General features: G+C 48.6%; 1 protein-coding gene across 4 annotated transcripts in view; it reads left to right on the forward strand.

The window, feature by feature from the left end:
* The first annotated feature begins 563 nt into the window (after nucleotides 1–563).
* NPNT (nephronectin) overlaps nucleotides 564–14,416 on the forward strand; it is an 89,674-nt gene continuing 75,821 nt past the window's right edge. For 3 of the 4 annotated variants that reach the window (XM_038755257.1, XM_038755256.1, XM_038755258.1), the window contains exons 1-2: nucleotides 565–1,332; nucleotides 6,376–6,476. In XM_038755257.1, coding sequence (XP_038611185.1) covers nucleotides 1,262–1,332; nucleotides 6,376–6,476 — 172 coding nt within the window. In that variant the 5' untranslated portion in view covers nucleotides 565–1,261. Of the gene's footprint in view, nucleotides 1,333–6,375; nucleotides 6,477–14,416 lie in introns of all 4 variants that reach the window. The other variant, XM_038755255.1, reaches the window with a different exon arrangement.

Raw genomic sequence — 14,416 nt, forward strand, 5'->3', positions numbered from 1 at the left:
ACACAAACACGTGCGCGCGTATCCACACGAGCGCGCGCGCCCCCTACGAACAGGCGCGCGCGCATCCACAAGCACGCCCCCCACACGTGCGCGCGCGCATCCACAAGCACGCGCGCGCGCGCCCCCGCGGCCCTCCCCCCCCCCAGCAGCTGCTGCAGGAGGAGGAGGAGGAGGAGGATCCCGATCCCGGGAGTTTTCCCGCCCCGTTCCCACCCACCTGTCCCGCCCCGCCCCGCCCCGCCCCACCCCACCCCGCAGCCTCCCTCCTGCAACTTCCCTCCTCAGACCTCCGGCCCGCAACTCCCCTCCCGCAGCCTCCCTATTGCAACTTCCCTCCAACAGCCTCCCTCCTGCAACTTCCCTCCTGCGACTCCCGTCCTGCAGCCTGCCTCCTGTAACTCCCCTCCTACAGCCTCCCTATTGCAACTTCCCTCCAACAGCCTCCCTCCTGCAACTTCCCTCCTGCGACTCCCGTCCTGCAGCCTGCCTCCTGTAACTCCCCTCCTACAGCCTCCCTATTGCAACCTCCCTCCTGCAACTTCCCTCCTACAGCCTCCCCCCTGCAGCTTCCCTCCTACAGCCTCCCTATTGCAACCTCCCTCCCGCAGCCTCCCTATTGCAACCTCCCTCCGACAGCCTCCCTCCTGCAACTTCCCTCCTGCGACTCCCGTCCTGCAGCCTGCCTCCTGTAACTCCCCTCCTACAGCCTCCCTATTGCAACCTCCCCCCTGCAGCTTCCCTCCTACAGCCTCCCTCTTGCAACCTCCCCCCTGCAGCTTCCCTCCTACAGTCTCCCTATTGCAACCTCCCCCCTGCAGCTTCCCTCCTACAGCCTCCCTATTGCAACCTCCCTCCTGCAGCTCCCCTCCTACAGCCTCCCTCCCGCAACTCCCCTCCTGCAACCTCCCTCCCGCAACTCCCCTCCTGCAGCCTCCCTATTGCAACCTCCCTCCCGCAGCCTCCCTCCTGCAACTTCCCTCCTAAAGCCTCCCTCCTGCAACTTCCCTCCCGCAGCTTCCCACCTTCAACCTCCCTATTGCAACCTCCCACCTGCAGCCTCCCTCCTGCAACCTCCCCCTTGCAACCTCCCTATTGCAACTTCTCTCCCGCAACCTTCCCCCTGCAGCTCCCCTCTTGCAACCTTCCCTCCCGCAGTTTCCCTCCCGCAGCCTCCCTATTGCAACTTCTCTCCCGCAGCCTTCCCGCTGCACCTTCCCACCTGCAGCCTCCCTCCTGCGGCCTCCCTCTTGCAGCCTCCGGCATGGACTGGTTTTGGAGCTTAGTGGTCGCCTCCTCGCTCGTCCTGGAAGCTGCCGGAGACTTCGACGGCAGGTAAGCCGACCCTCATTCATTCATATCCAGTTGTATTTATTGAGCGCCTACGGTGTGCAGAGCACTCTCCTGCACATGTACATATATACTCCCTCCAGGACTGGAAGCTCCTTGCCTATTTATTGAGCGCCTACGGTGTGCGGACCACATTTCTACACCGTGAGCCCGTCGTTGGGTGAGGATCGGCTCTGCTTGTTGCCGAATTGTACTTTCCAAGCGCTCAGTCCAGTGCTCTGCACGCCGGAGGTGCTCAATAAAGAGGATTGAGTGAATGAATGTACTAAGCGCTTGGAAAGTACAATACTGCTATGAAGAGTGACCATCGCTGCCCGCAACGAGCTCGGATTCTAGACGGGGTGAGATAGGCATCAGTATAAATAAATATATATATATATATATATATACATACAGATATATGTATATACATATTATTACTACTATATATATACACATATTATATATGCATATAGAAGAAATACTCAAGGAGCTTCCAGTCCTGGAGGGAGTATATCTATATGTATCTATATCTATGCATATCTATAGATAGATAGACATATCTATATCTATCTATATAGTTATATATCTATGTATATGTATATCTATGTATGTATTATATACAGCTATATGTATGCATGTTATTATTATTATATATGCATATTATATATATTATATATAATAAATACGCAAGGAGCTTCCAGTCCTTGAGGGAGTATATCTATATGTATATATATCTTTCTATGTATCTATCTCGATCTATGTATATCTACATATAGATAGATATAGATATCTCTGTATATGTATATCTGTGTATGTATATATAGATAGATATACATATAGATATACTCCCTCCAGGACTGGAAGCTCTTTGAGTATTTCTTCTATATGCATATATAATATGTATATATAGTAGTAATAATATGTATATACATATATCTGTGTATATATATATTTATTTATTTAGCACCTACGGTGTGCAGAGCACTCTTCTACACCGTGAGCCCGTCGTTGGGTGAGGAGCGTCTCTACTTGCGGACGAATTGTACTTCCCAAGCGCTTAGTACAGTGCCCCGCACACAGTAAGCGCCCAATAGATATGATTGAATGAATGAATGAATGCTCTGCACACCGTAGGCGCTCAATAAAGAGGATTGAGTGGATGAATGTACTAAGCGCTTGGAAAGTACAATACTGCTGTAAAGAGTGACAATCTCTGCCCACAACGGGCTCGGATTGTATTTATTTATATTAATGTCCATCTCCCCCCTAGACTGTGAGTTCGTTGTGGCAGGGAATATGTCTGATGTTGTACTCTCCCAAGCGCTCAGTACAGTGTTTTGCACATGGTAAGCGCTCAATAAATACAATTAACAATAGGATGGAGCAATGTAGAGGTCAAGCCTCGCTCCTTCCCTGTTATATGAAAGGTAGACCCGTCTCAGCTGTGCGTGCTTCCACAGGTCTGAACAGGTCTGAATATGTTGCCAACTTGTACTTCCCAAGCGCTTAGTACAGTGCTCTGCACACAGTAAGCGCTCAGTAAATACGATTGATTGATTGAACAGCTTCCCTCTCCAACTCTGCAGTCACCCAGCTGCACCTGAAATGGCCAAATAGGCCCTTTCCTCATTTTTCAGGTGGGGGTTGTGTATGATACACCTAACTCACACACACGGGATTGATTTGAAGTTGAGGAGGGAAACCTTTGCACTTTTCAGATCCACCTTAATAATAATAATAATGGCATTTATTAAGGGCTTACTATGCGCAAAGCACTGTTCTAAGCACTGGGGAGGTTACAAGGTGATTGGGTTGTCCCACGGGGGGGCTCACAGTTTTAATCCCCATTTTATAGATGAGGTCACTGAGGCCCAGAGAAGTTAAGTGACTTGCCCAAAGCCACGCAGCTGACAAGTGGCAGAGTGGGATTTGAACCCATGACCTCTGACTCCAAAGCCCGGGCTCTTTCCACTGAGCCACGCTGCTTCTTTAATTAATTAATTAATTAATGATGGCATTTATTAAGCGCTTACTATGTGCAAAGCACTGTTCTAACCGCTGGTGAGGTTACAAGGTGATCAGGTTGTCCCAAGGGGGGCTCACAGTCTTTATCCCCATTTTACAGATGAGGTAACTGAGGCCCAGAGAAATGAAGTGACTTGCCCAAAGTCACATAGCTGACAATTGGTGGAGCCGGGATTTGAATCCATGACCTCTGAATCCAAAGCCCATGCTCTTTCTACTGAGCCATGCTGCTTCCCTAACAACTTCTCTGTGCCTCAGTTCCCTCATCTATAGAATGGGGATTGACTGTGAGCCCCCCGTGGGACAACCTGATCACCTTGTATCCCCCCAGCGCTGAGAACAGTGCTTTGCACATAGTAACCGCTTAATAAATGCCATCATTATTATTATTGTGTTATTTTTCAAGTGCCAGTTGTGTGCTGAGCACTTTACCGTGGAGCCGGGATTTGAATCCATGACCTCTGAATCCAAAGCCCATGCTCTTTCTACTGAGCCATGCTGCTTCCCTAACAACTTCTCTGTGCCTCAGTTCCCTCATCTATAGAATGGGGATTGACTGTGAGCCCCCCGTGGGACAACCTGATCACCTTGTATCCCCCCAGCGCTGAGAACAGTGCTTTGCACATAGTAACCGCTTAATAAATGCCATCATTATTATTATTGTGTTATTTTTCAAGTGCCAGTTGTGTGCTGAGCACTTTACCGGAGCGCTGGGGATTTGATGCAGTCCCTGGCCCTCGGGGGGGGGGTTCACAACCTAATAATTAAAAAAGGAGAGGAGTCCGGGGATTTTTCCTTAAGGAAAAATGGAACAAAAAGACGATAGCAACGTAAGATGAGGACAAGTACCCAAAATAATCCTTCTCTACCCTGCCCCCAAAGAAGAAAAAAAAAACAGGTAGTGTGGCCAGAGGAGTCTGTAAACTAATTGTGGAGCGGGAATGTGTCTGCTTATTGTTATATTGTACTCTCCCAAGCGCTTAGTACAGTGCTCTACACAGTAAGCGCTCAATAAGTACGATTGAATGAATGCCAATTTTGACCACCAAACTTGACTAAGCCCTTTATAAGTACTCTCCTTGGGCTTGACAGTGTGTGTTTACGTGTGTAATTTAAATGCAGTTATCTGAACCAGTTCATGCAGTCGTATTTATTGAGCGCTTACTGTGTGCAGAGCACTGTACTAAGCGCTTGGGAAGAACAAGTTGGCAACCTATAGAGACGGTCCCAACCCAACAGCGGACTCACAGTCTAGAAGGGGGAGACAGACAACAAAACAAAACGTGTGGACAGGTGAAAACAGTTCCATTTAAGAAGCCATCATATTCACACCTGCATAAAATGCCCAAAATTGTCTTTGTTTTCTTTTATGATCAGAAACTGACAGTTTAAATTTGAGCCAAAAAGAGGAGCTCTGCCCCCAATCAGTCTCTTTAAATCGTCAAAAAGTGGTGCGATATTTGGAATGTATTATTTCTTTATTTTCTTTGAAGAGAGAGATTTAATGGGGATTGTTTATGGCATGAGCGTACTTTAAACCACATCTTAATTTTTTTCCAGTATATAACAGATGTTTCTAGTTACATTTTGGGATTTTTTTTCCTGGTTCCAAGTTCTTAGTACTTTCGCTGGGGGCTGGGGGGGAGAATCTCTTTTAAGGAGACATGCTCTAATACTTAAGCTCCCAATTCAAATCTACTTTGTTCTACCAACCCAGAGGAAAGCTATTAACGTCCTCCCTTTCTTCTGTGCCTTTGAAAGATCCATGAAAGTCTTCTTTTACTTTGCAAGGATTCATTTCTCAATGATGTTTTTATTGTGCAGAGTGTAATATTGATATCAATATTTTGACGGCAGGTAATATCGAAATACGTATTAGGAATTTCATTCATTTCAGGCTTTCACAGCCGGCCTGCCCGTGGCGGCAGTTAGCAGCCCAGACCACCAAGCTGCCGCTTTTCCACTTTTCAAAAACATCATCTTTGTTATTTTAAGTTTTTAAAGGGATCCTCGAGTTGAGGGCATTTGTGTCTTAGGCCGTCGAGTCGTCTCCGACCCATAGCGACTCCACGGACACGTCTCTCCCAGAACGCCCCGTCTCCCTCTGCCATCATCCTGGAAGTGGATCCAGGGAGTTTTCTTAGTAAAAAATACGGAAGCGGTTTACCATTGCCTTCTTCCGCGCGGTAAACTTGAGTCTCCGCCTTCGACCCTCTCCCGTGTTATTGTTGTTGGTATTTGTTAAGCGCTTACTATGTGTCGAGCACTGTTCTAAGCGCTGGGGTGGATACAGGGTAATCAGGTTGTCCCACGTAGGGCTCACCGTCTTAATCCCCATTTTACAGATGAGGTAACTGAGGCACCAAGAAGTTACGTGACTTGCCCAGTCACACAGCTGACGAGTGGCGGAGGTGGGATTAATAATAATAATAATGGCATTTATTAAACGCTTACTATGTGCAAAGCACTGTTCTAAGCACTGGGGAAATTACAGGGTGATCAGGTTGTCCCACGGGGGGCTCACAGTCTTAATCCCCATTTGACAGATGAGGTAACTGAGGCACAGAGAAGTTAAGTGACTTGCCCCAAGTCACACAGCTGACAAGTGGCGGAGGTGGGATTAGAAACCACGACCTCTGACTCCGTAGCCCGGGCTCTTTCCACTAATCAATCAATCGTATTTATTGAGCGCTTACTGTGTGCAGAGCACTGTACTAAGCGCTTGGGAAGCACAAGTTGGCAACACATAGAGACGGTCCCTACCCAGCAGCGGGCTCACAGTCTAGAAGGGACACTAAGCCATGTCCCGGCCAGACAGGGGGTAGTAGTAGCAGCAGCACTTTATCGAACGACTGCTTTGCGTGGGACACTGTACTAGCTGCTTGGGAAGCAAAGAGTAAAGAAGCGACACGTTTCTTGCCCACAAGGAGCTTCTGTAGACCGATGGACCATTGGAAACCCTCCAGGTGCGATCCGGCGAAGGGCGAGGGCATTTACCACTTGGAAATTTCTTTTTTGTAGGTGGCCCAGGCAAATGGTGACCTCCATTGGACTCTGTCGCTATGGGAGTCGAATTGACTGCTGCTGGGGTTGGGCGCGCCAGTCGTGGGGACAGTGTCAGCGTGAGTATCACCACCGCTGAGGCTTCTAGCCACTTAGGAGACGGGGCTTGACACAGATATTAATGGCTTTCGCTCCACAAAGAGCAGGGCTACTTTTGACGGGCCCGACGTTTGAGGTGTCGTTCACAGCCTAGAACCATTAAGCACCCTGGTGAAGGGGCCAGCTTCGTGCCTTGCAAGGAGTCACCCAGGAGCGGATTTCCCTTTTCATATTTGCACCCTTTATCTCACCCCTTTGCTTTCCCATCAGACGGGTTTCTTGTTGCTCCGGGCTGTGAGGTAGAAATGGGGCGAGATAATGGGTCTAGACTGTAGGCTGTATTTACATTAAACAAACTCTAAATCCCGGGCTCTTGTAAAACCTCTGCCACTGCTGATCCGCAGGGAGGCTCATTTTGAAGGCACACTGTATGTTAACTATGGCCTGTTCTAAGAGACCACCCAGACTTAATCAAATAATTTGTTTTGGCTACAAAAAAAAATTTGGAACGAGTAGTGAACTGATGAGCGATTACCGTACAGGTGTCCAGTGCTTTTGACAGAAATTTTTCCTAATCACAGTCGAACGCTCAAAAACCCGCTGTTGGGTAGGGACCGCCTCTATATGTTGCCAACTTGTACTTCCCAAGCGCTTAGTACAGTGCTCTGCACACAGTAAGCGCTCAATCAATACGATTGAATGAATGAAAAAGGGAGATTACCGGAGCTGAGAACGTTTTTTGGCTTTCTTTGAATAGCAAAGCTTACAGCGCTATTTGGGTTTCCACACCCCATTTTCTGAGAAGGGCACGGGAGAGTGGAGACTAAAGGCATTTGACCCTGGAAGCCGCAGTTCAAAGGACCTTCAAGCCACAGACGGAAGGAACTGCTAACTCTGTGTCTGCCACTGTTAGCCCAGAGTTCAGTAGCCCATCCTTTCACTTCCCCCACCAGGATCTTAGAAACCACGTAGATTGGTGGGGAGATCGCGGGTAGGGAGCAGAGGTAAATTGTGAAGAAAGTTCAGCTGGGGAGCTAGACTATGAAATCAGTTATCGATGTATAGGGAAGCAGTGCGGTCTAGCGGTTAGAGCCAATGGCCTGGGAGCCAAAAGGACCTGGGTTCTAATTCCGGCTCTGCCACTTGTCTACTGTGTGACTTTGGATGGGTTACTTTATCTGTGCCTCAGTTATCTTATCTGTAAAGTGGGGGTTAATACTGGGAGCCCATGTGGGTCAGAGACTGTGTCCAACCCGATTAGCTTTGTGTCTGTCCAGTGCTTAATAGAGTGCCTGGCACATAGTAAGTGCTTAACAAATACCATTAAAAATTAGGGGAAAGGACTGAATATGAGCCTATGTACATAGATGCTCCAGGGACAGACTGTTGATTGTAAGCTCGATGCGGGCAAGAAACGTGTCTACCGACTTTGTTATATTGTACACTCCCAGGTGCTTAGTACAGTGCTGTGCACACAGTATGCACTCAGTAAGTATCTCTGACTGGACGGTATCCAAATGCTTAGGGAGCACAGACTTAAGTGCACAGGCAGCGCAGAAGGGAGGGATAATAGAGTGGGAAGTTGAGAGGTTAGTTGGGGAATTTATTCATTCAATCATATTTACTGAGTGCTTACTAAGCGCCTGGGAGTGTACAATATAACAGTAAACAGACACATTCCCTGCCCACAGTGAGCGTAAAGTCAGGAGCGGGAAACAAACATTGATATAAATGAGTAAATTACAGATATGTACATAAATTCTGTGGGGCTGGGAGGGGAGAGGAATAACGGGAGCAAGTCAGGGTGATGCAGAAGGGAGTGGGAGAGGAGAAAAGGAGGGCTTAGCCAGGGAAGGCCTCCTGGAGGTGATGTGCCTTCTTCATCAAGACTTGGAAATGGGGGAGAGTAATTATCTGCCACATATGAGGAGGGAGGGCGGTCCACTTGGGCGAGAGGTCGGTGGAGAGATAGACGAGACAGAGGTATAGTGAGAAGATTAGCATTAGAGAAGTGAAGTGTGTTGGCTGGGTTGTAGTAAGAGAGTAGTGAGGTGAGGTAGGAGGGGGCAAGATGACTGATTACTTTCAAGCCAATGGTGAGGAGTTTTTGTTTGAAGTGGAGGTTAATGGGCAGGGAAACATGGCCTGAACGTTTTTGCAGAAAAGTGATCCGGGCAGCAGAGTGAAGTATAGACTGGATTAGGGAGAGATAGGAGGCAGGGAGGTCAGCATATGGCTCATATGGTAATCAAGGCAGGATAGGATAAGTGATCATATTAACGTGGTAGCCATTTGGATGGAGAGTAAAGAGCAGATTTTAGCGATGTTGTGAAAGTTGAACCAACAGGATTTAATGGTGGATTTAATATGTGGGTTGAATGAGAGAGAGGAGTCAAGAATAACTCCAAGCTTATGGGTTTGTGAGGCAGGAAGGATGGTGATACCGTCTACAATAATGGGAAAGTCAAGGGGAGGTTGGGGTTTGGGTGGAAAGATAAGAAGTTGTGTTTTAGACCTATTAAGTTTGAGGTGACCGGAGGACATCAAGATCTCTTGAAGGCAGGAGGAAATGCGAGACTGCAGATTGGGAGAGAGAGAGACCAGGACTGGATATGTAGATATAAGAGAACTCCTGGAGGAGATACTCTAGACAGTAAAACTAGAGTTTTCCCCTGTCACTCAGTATTTCAGAAGAATTGGGCTCTGTTTCTCTCCTAGTCCCTGATCCTGGGTGAGTAACAGTTCGCAGGATTGAAAACTGAGAAGGAGGTGACTCTAGAGTGCTATCACATCCGACTAGAACAGGGATTGGCAAACTTTTTTTTAACTTGAAGAGTCAAACAAAACAAAGTCCTGGAGAAGCAGGGGTGCAAACACCCATGCAATGTATGTTCCCCTATGTGACATGGGACAACATTAGGAAGAGAAGGGAGAGGGCAGAGAAGAGGGAAGTTAGGGGTAGGGAAGGATGGTTGGAGTCAGGATGAGGTAGCTCCTCAGAGTACCTGTCAGCAGTAGGCAACTCAAAGGTTACTGTTCTGGTCCCCCCTGCATCTCAGAAGCCAGGAAAACTCAGGAAACCCTGGAGCAAAGACTCGTGCCCGCTCTGGTGGGAAAATCCCCTTCCAGGAAAGGAATTTAGACTCTTCTTCTCAGTTGGAGAGCAAAATTCCCCCCGGCAACACACATGTGCCCCGAATCCTCCCGTGCACCTCGATAGTTTTTCAGGCATCCCTCGTCCCTGCCCCTCCTCCCATCCTGCCTGTGCAGCCCCCCTATTTTCCCCGCCCCCTGCCTCCAAAGACGCTGTAGAGACAGGTGTTCTGGCCCCACCCTAGGCCCAGAGGAAACCCTCTGGACACCAGTAAGAGAAGCTTCATGAGGAAAGGACAGTGAGATTGATAGACTGGCATTTGTCTTTGCTGACAAGAGGACTTAGGAGAGGGAAAGAGAGACTAGGACTTATATTTGGCTGTTTTCTTCCTCCTCCCTGGTCATAGTTGCTGACCCCAAGGCTGCTACTTAACTCTCAGAGGGCCCCGCGATCAGTTCCTGGCCTGGAGGCTGGGCCACTCCCTGCCAGTTTTTTAATCCGGGCAAGGCCACTCTCAGGGCTCCCCGGTGTCCAGCGGCTGGGCCCGTGCTCCTTGCCCAGCTTTTAGCCTGGTCACGGCCACTCAGGTCGCCTTGCCTCCAGTCCCGGGCCCGGGTCTGCCGCTTGTAGTTCCTGGGGAGATGAGCAGCCTCCTTCTTGGGCTAGCGTGACTAGTTGCCGTGGCACTGCTGCTGTTGATGAGTAGTTCATGGAGGAAGAAGTGGGGAGGGACGAAGAGTGAGCGGGAGGGGCCCAAGATGATCAAGCTCATCCTGCCCCCGCCCCCCCCCCCCCCCCCCGACGGGCCATCGAGTCCCACATTTTGGCTCCCTTTTGACCCCTTAATGACTCAAAAGGGTGTTTCCTGCCCAGCCTGCTACCTAGCTTTCTGCTGTGATGGCCCAGCTAATGGTTTTCACGACCATGGTCCATGGGCTCGAGACCCATGTTTGATTTTGAGAAGAGCCACAGGTTCCTACCCTAGGACAAGTAGAGGCACGTGTGGTCACCTCTTTGAGGAGAGATGGCTAAAAGGCAAGTTGTTCGGTGACACTGACGTGCCCTCGTATCTGGCCGTGTGCTGGGCTCTAGAGGGACACTGAGGGAGTGAAGCTGGAGAGGAGATCCAGGGAAGAGAAGATCCTTAGAGGTGGAGGGCTCGGAGTGGACAGGGCATTCTCTCTGTCATTTCCCCGGCTCTCTGGTGTAACTGCCATCGGGAAAAGGGAGAGTGTTTTTGACTCTTCTCTGAAGCCGGCGTGATCTCTAGTGGTAACACAGTCCTGGGAGTCAGAGGGCATAGCTCTTCTGGCGCAAATCTATCCATTCTTCCTCAGTCCAATCTATTTCGCCGCTGACCCCTCGCTCACATCCTGCCTCTGGCCTGGAATTCCCTCCCCCTTTATACCTGACAGTCACCACCTTCAACATTTTATTACAATCCCATCTCCTGTCAGAGGCCTTCCCCGATGAAGCCCTTATTTCCTGTACTCCCTCACCATTCTGCATCACCCTTGTATTTGGGTTTGCCCCCTTTATTCACTCTACCATCAACCCCACCAAATTTATGTCCAGATCTGTAATTTATGTAAATGCCTGTCTCCTCCTCTAGACCGTAAGCTCTCTGTGGGCAGGGAACTTTTATATTTTACTCTCCCAAGTGCATAGTAGAGTGTTCTGTACACGGTAAGCGCTCAATAAATATGATTATTGATGATATCCAGCGTTCTAATCCTGGTTCCGTCACTTGCCTGCTATGTGACCTGAGGTCAGTCATTGAAACAATCCATACCTCAGTTTTCTCATTTGTAAAACGGGGATTAGATACCAGTTCTCCCTCCACCTTAGACTCTGAACAGTTGGTCAGTCAATCATTTATTTAGTGCCGACTGTGTGCAGACCACTCTCCTAGGCGCTTGGGAGAATACAGTACAACATTCATTCATTCAATCGTATTTATTGAGCGCTTGCTGTGTGCAGAGCACTGGACTAAGCGCTTGGGAAGTACAAGCTGGCAACATATAGAGACGGTCCCTACCCAACAACAGTCTAGAAAGGGGAGACAGACAACAAAACAAAACATGTAGACAGGTGTCCAAGTCGTCAGAACAAATAGAATTAAAGCTATGTGCACATCATTAACAAAATGAATAGAACCGTAAATATGTACAAGTAAAATAGAGTAATAAATCTGTACAAACATATATACAGGTGCTGTGGTGGGGGGAAGGAGGTAGGGCGGGAGGGATGGGGAGGAGGAGAGGAAAAAGGGGGCTCAGTCTGGGAAGGCCTCCCGAAGGAGGTGAGATCTCAGTAGGGCTTTGAAGGGAGGAAGAGTGCTAGCTTGGCAGATGTGCGGAGGGAGGGAATTCCAGGCCAGGGGGAGGACGTGGGCCGGGGGTCGACGTCGGGACGGGCGAGAACGAGGTACAGTGAGGAGGTTAGCGGCAGAGGAGCGGAGGGTGCAGGCTGGGCTTATCGCTGGACACTTTCCCTGCCCACATTGAGCTTACAATCTAGAGGGGGAATGGCTGGCCCAATTATCTTGTCGCTACTCCAGTTAGCACAGTGCTTGGCTTTAGTAAGTGCTATATTATTATTCTCTTCCATCATCGGGAAATTTCCCAAATGAATCGCTCCAGTGACTGCAGGCAGCCCACAGGCTGCAGTGGGGCAAACCCCCTCGCCCAGTCACTGGTTTACCAATGGAGGGCATGGCCCCCTTAGGCGAAGTGCCAGGGTGACCATGGACGAATCCTCACCCCGCTCTCCATGTGCTCTCATTGTACTTTAGCTTTCCCGAGTTGCCCTGACTCACTGGGGTCTCTAACCTTGGTATTTGTATCCTTGCAGTTCTCCTAAATCTTCAGGCCCTGGGACATTTTAAAATGTTTTCAGGTGAGCAGTTGCACGCTGCTTAAAGTCCCCAGCTGCGGAGTTAGTGTACAGTGCTCTGCACACAGTCAGCGCTCAATAAATACGATTGAATGAATGAATATACTAAAACCGTGGCCACGTCCTTGGCAGGTCTCTGCCTCCGGGACCCACAGTGTTGACAAGGAAAAGCCAGAAGGACGGCCTCTTGCAGCTCTTTCCCATGGGAGCTTATTTGTCCCAACTGTTTTCTTTTTTTTTTTTCAAACAGTATTTTTAAGTGCTTACTATGTGCCGGGACTTGTACTAAGCGCTGGGGTAGATACAAGCTAATCAGGTTGGACATGGTTTGTGTCCCACATGGGGCTTGCAGTCTTAATTCCCCATTTTATAGATGAGGTAACTGAGACAGAGAAGTGACTTGCCCAAGGTCACACAGCAGACAAGCGGTGGAGCTGGGATTAGAACCCAGGCCCACATAGTACTCTGCTTTTCCTGCCCTTCTGTAAATAGTTTATAGCAGTCCCAGATCACACGTTAACATTCATCAGTCATCTGGCTTGGGATGTGGCTGTCAAGGGAATTTGAATATAATATTGAATAAATCCCTGCTCTGCCAATTGTCAGCTGTGTGACTTTGGGCAAGTCACTTAACTTCTCTGTGCCTCAGTTACCTCATCTGTAAAATGGGGATTAAGACTGTGAGCCCCCTGTGGGACAACCTGATTGCCTTGTAACCTCCCCAGCGCTTAGAACAGTGCTTTGCACATAGTAAGCGCTTAATGCCATCATTATTATTATTAATAGTGTTTAATGAACACTAACTGTGCTGAGAACTGGAGTAAGCTCTGGGAGAGAATGCACAGTGGAAATTAGACACAGTCCCTGTCCCTCAGGGGCTCACAACCTAAGAGTTTGAGGGGAGAAGAGATTGGAGAGAGAAGCATCCAGTTTGACAACGGTAAAACACAAAACAAATACGCAAAATAGGCTCCAATTCTCTGTGGGGATGGAGGGGTCTGAGAGTGAGCGGGAGCAGTTTTTATCTCCAGCTCAGCGGGCACGGAGCCTGCTCAGAGCAGGGGCCCTCGAGGGTGGGAGGAAAGGTGAAAGCATAAAGATGTGGCATAATGGATAGAGCCCAGGCTTGGGAGTTGGAAAGTTGTGGGTTCTAATCCTGGGTCTGCCACTTGTCTGCCGTGTGGCCTTGGGTAAGTCACTTCAGCCCTCTATGCCTTGTGTGTCCCTGCTTATATCCTAGACTATATTCTAGACTGTGAGCCCATTGTTGGGTAGGGACCGTCTCTATATGCTGCCAACTTGTACTTCCCAAGCGCTAAGGACAGTGCTCTGCACACAGTAAGCGCTCAATAAATACGATTGAATGAATGAATATCCCCCCGGGGCTTAGTACAGTGCCTAGCACATAGTAAGCGCTTAACAAATACCACAGTTATTAGGTTACCACGGTGCATTTCTTGGCTACAGTGGAGAGCTTTGCAGTGATTCATTCATTCAGTTGTATTTATTGAGCACTTACTGTGTGCAAAGCACTGTACTAAGCGCTTGGGAAGTACAAATTGGCAGCATATAGAGATGGTCCCTACCTAACAATGGGCTCACAATCTAGAAGGGGGAGACAACGAAACAGGTAGACAGGTGATGAGTCTATAAGCAACCTCTCTAAGCAACCAGGCGTGGTGGGAGCCTAAAAAATGACCATTAGTAAGATCATTTCTGAGTATTAAATGTATTTTATAAATATGCGCTCATCACTATATGCCTTCACCAGCCTGTTAGGACCTTATGTCCACAGATTTCTGAGTCTCTTCTTGCCTTGCTTTGGGCCAGGCTAGCAGTGGGATGGAAAACTACCCAAACTTGGTGGGCGCCAACACCCTACCTGGAATCAGGGGACTGAACCAGATGAACTCAAGGTTACTTCCAGTTGAATGAAATTTGTGTGGAGCTTGAGAAATTAGTCTTTCTCTA

This window comes from Tachyglossus aculeatus, chromosome 12 (genome assembly GCF_015852505.1).
Source record: "Tachyglossus aculeatus isolate mTacAcu1 chromosome 12, mTacAcu1.pri, whole genome shotgun sequence".
NCBI lineage: Eukaryota > Metazoa > Chordata > Mammalia > Monotremata > Tachyglossidae > Tachyglossus > Tachyglossus aculeatus.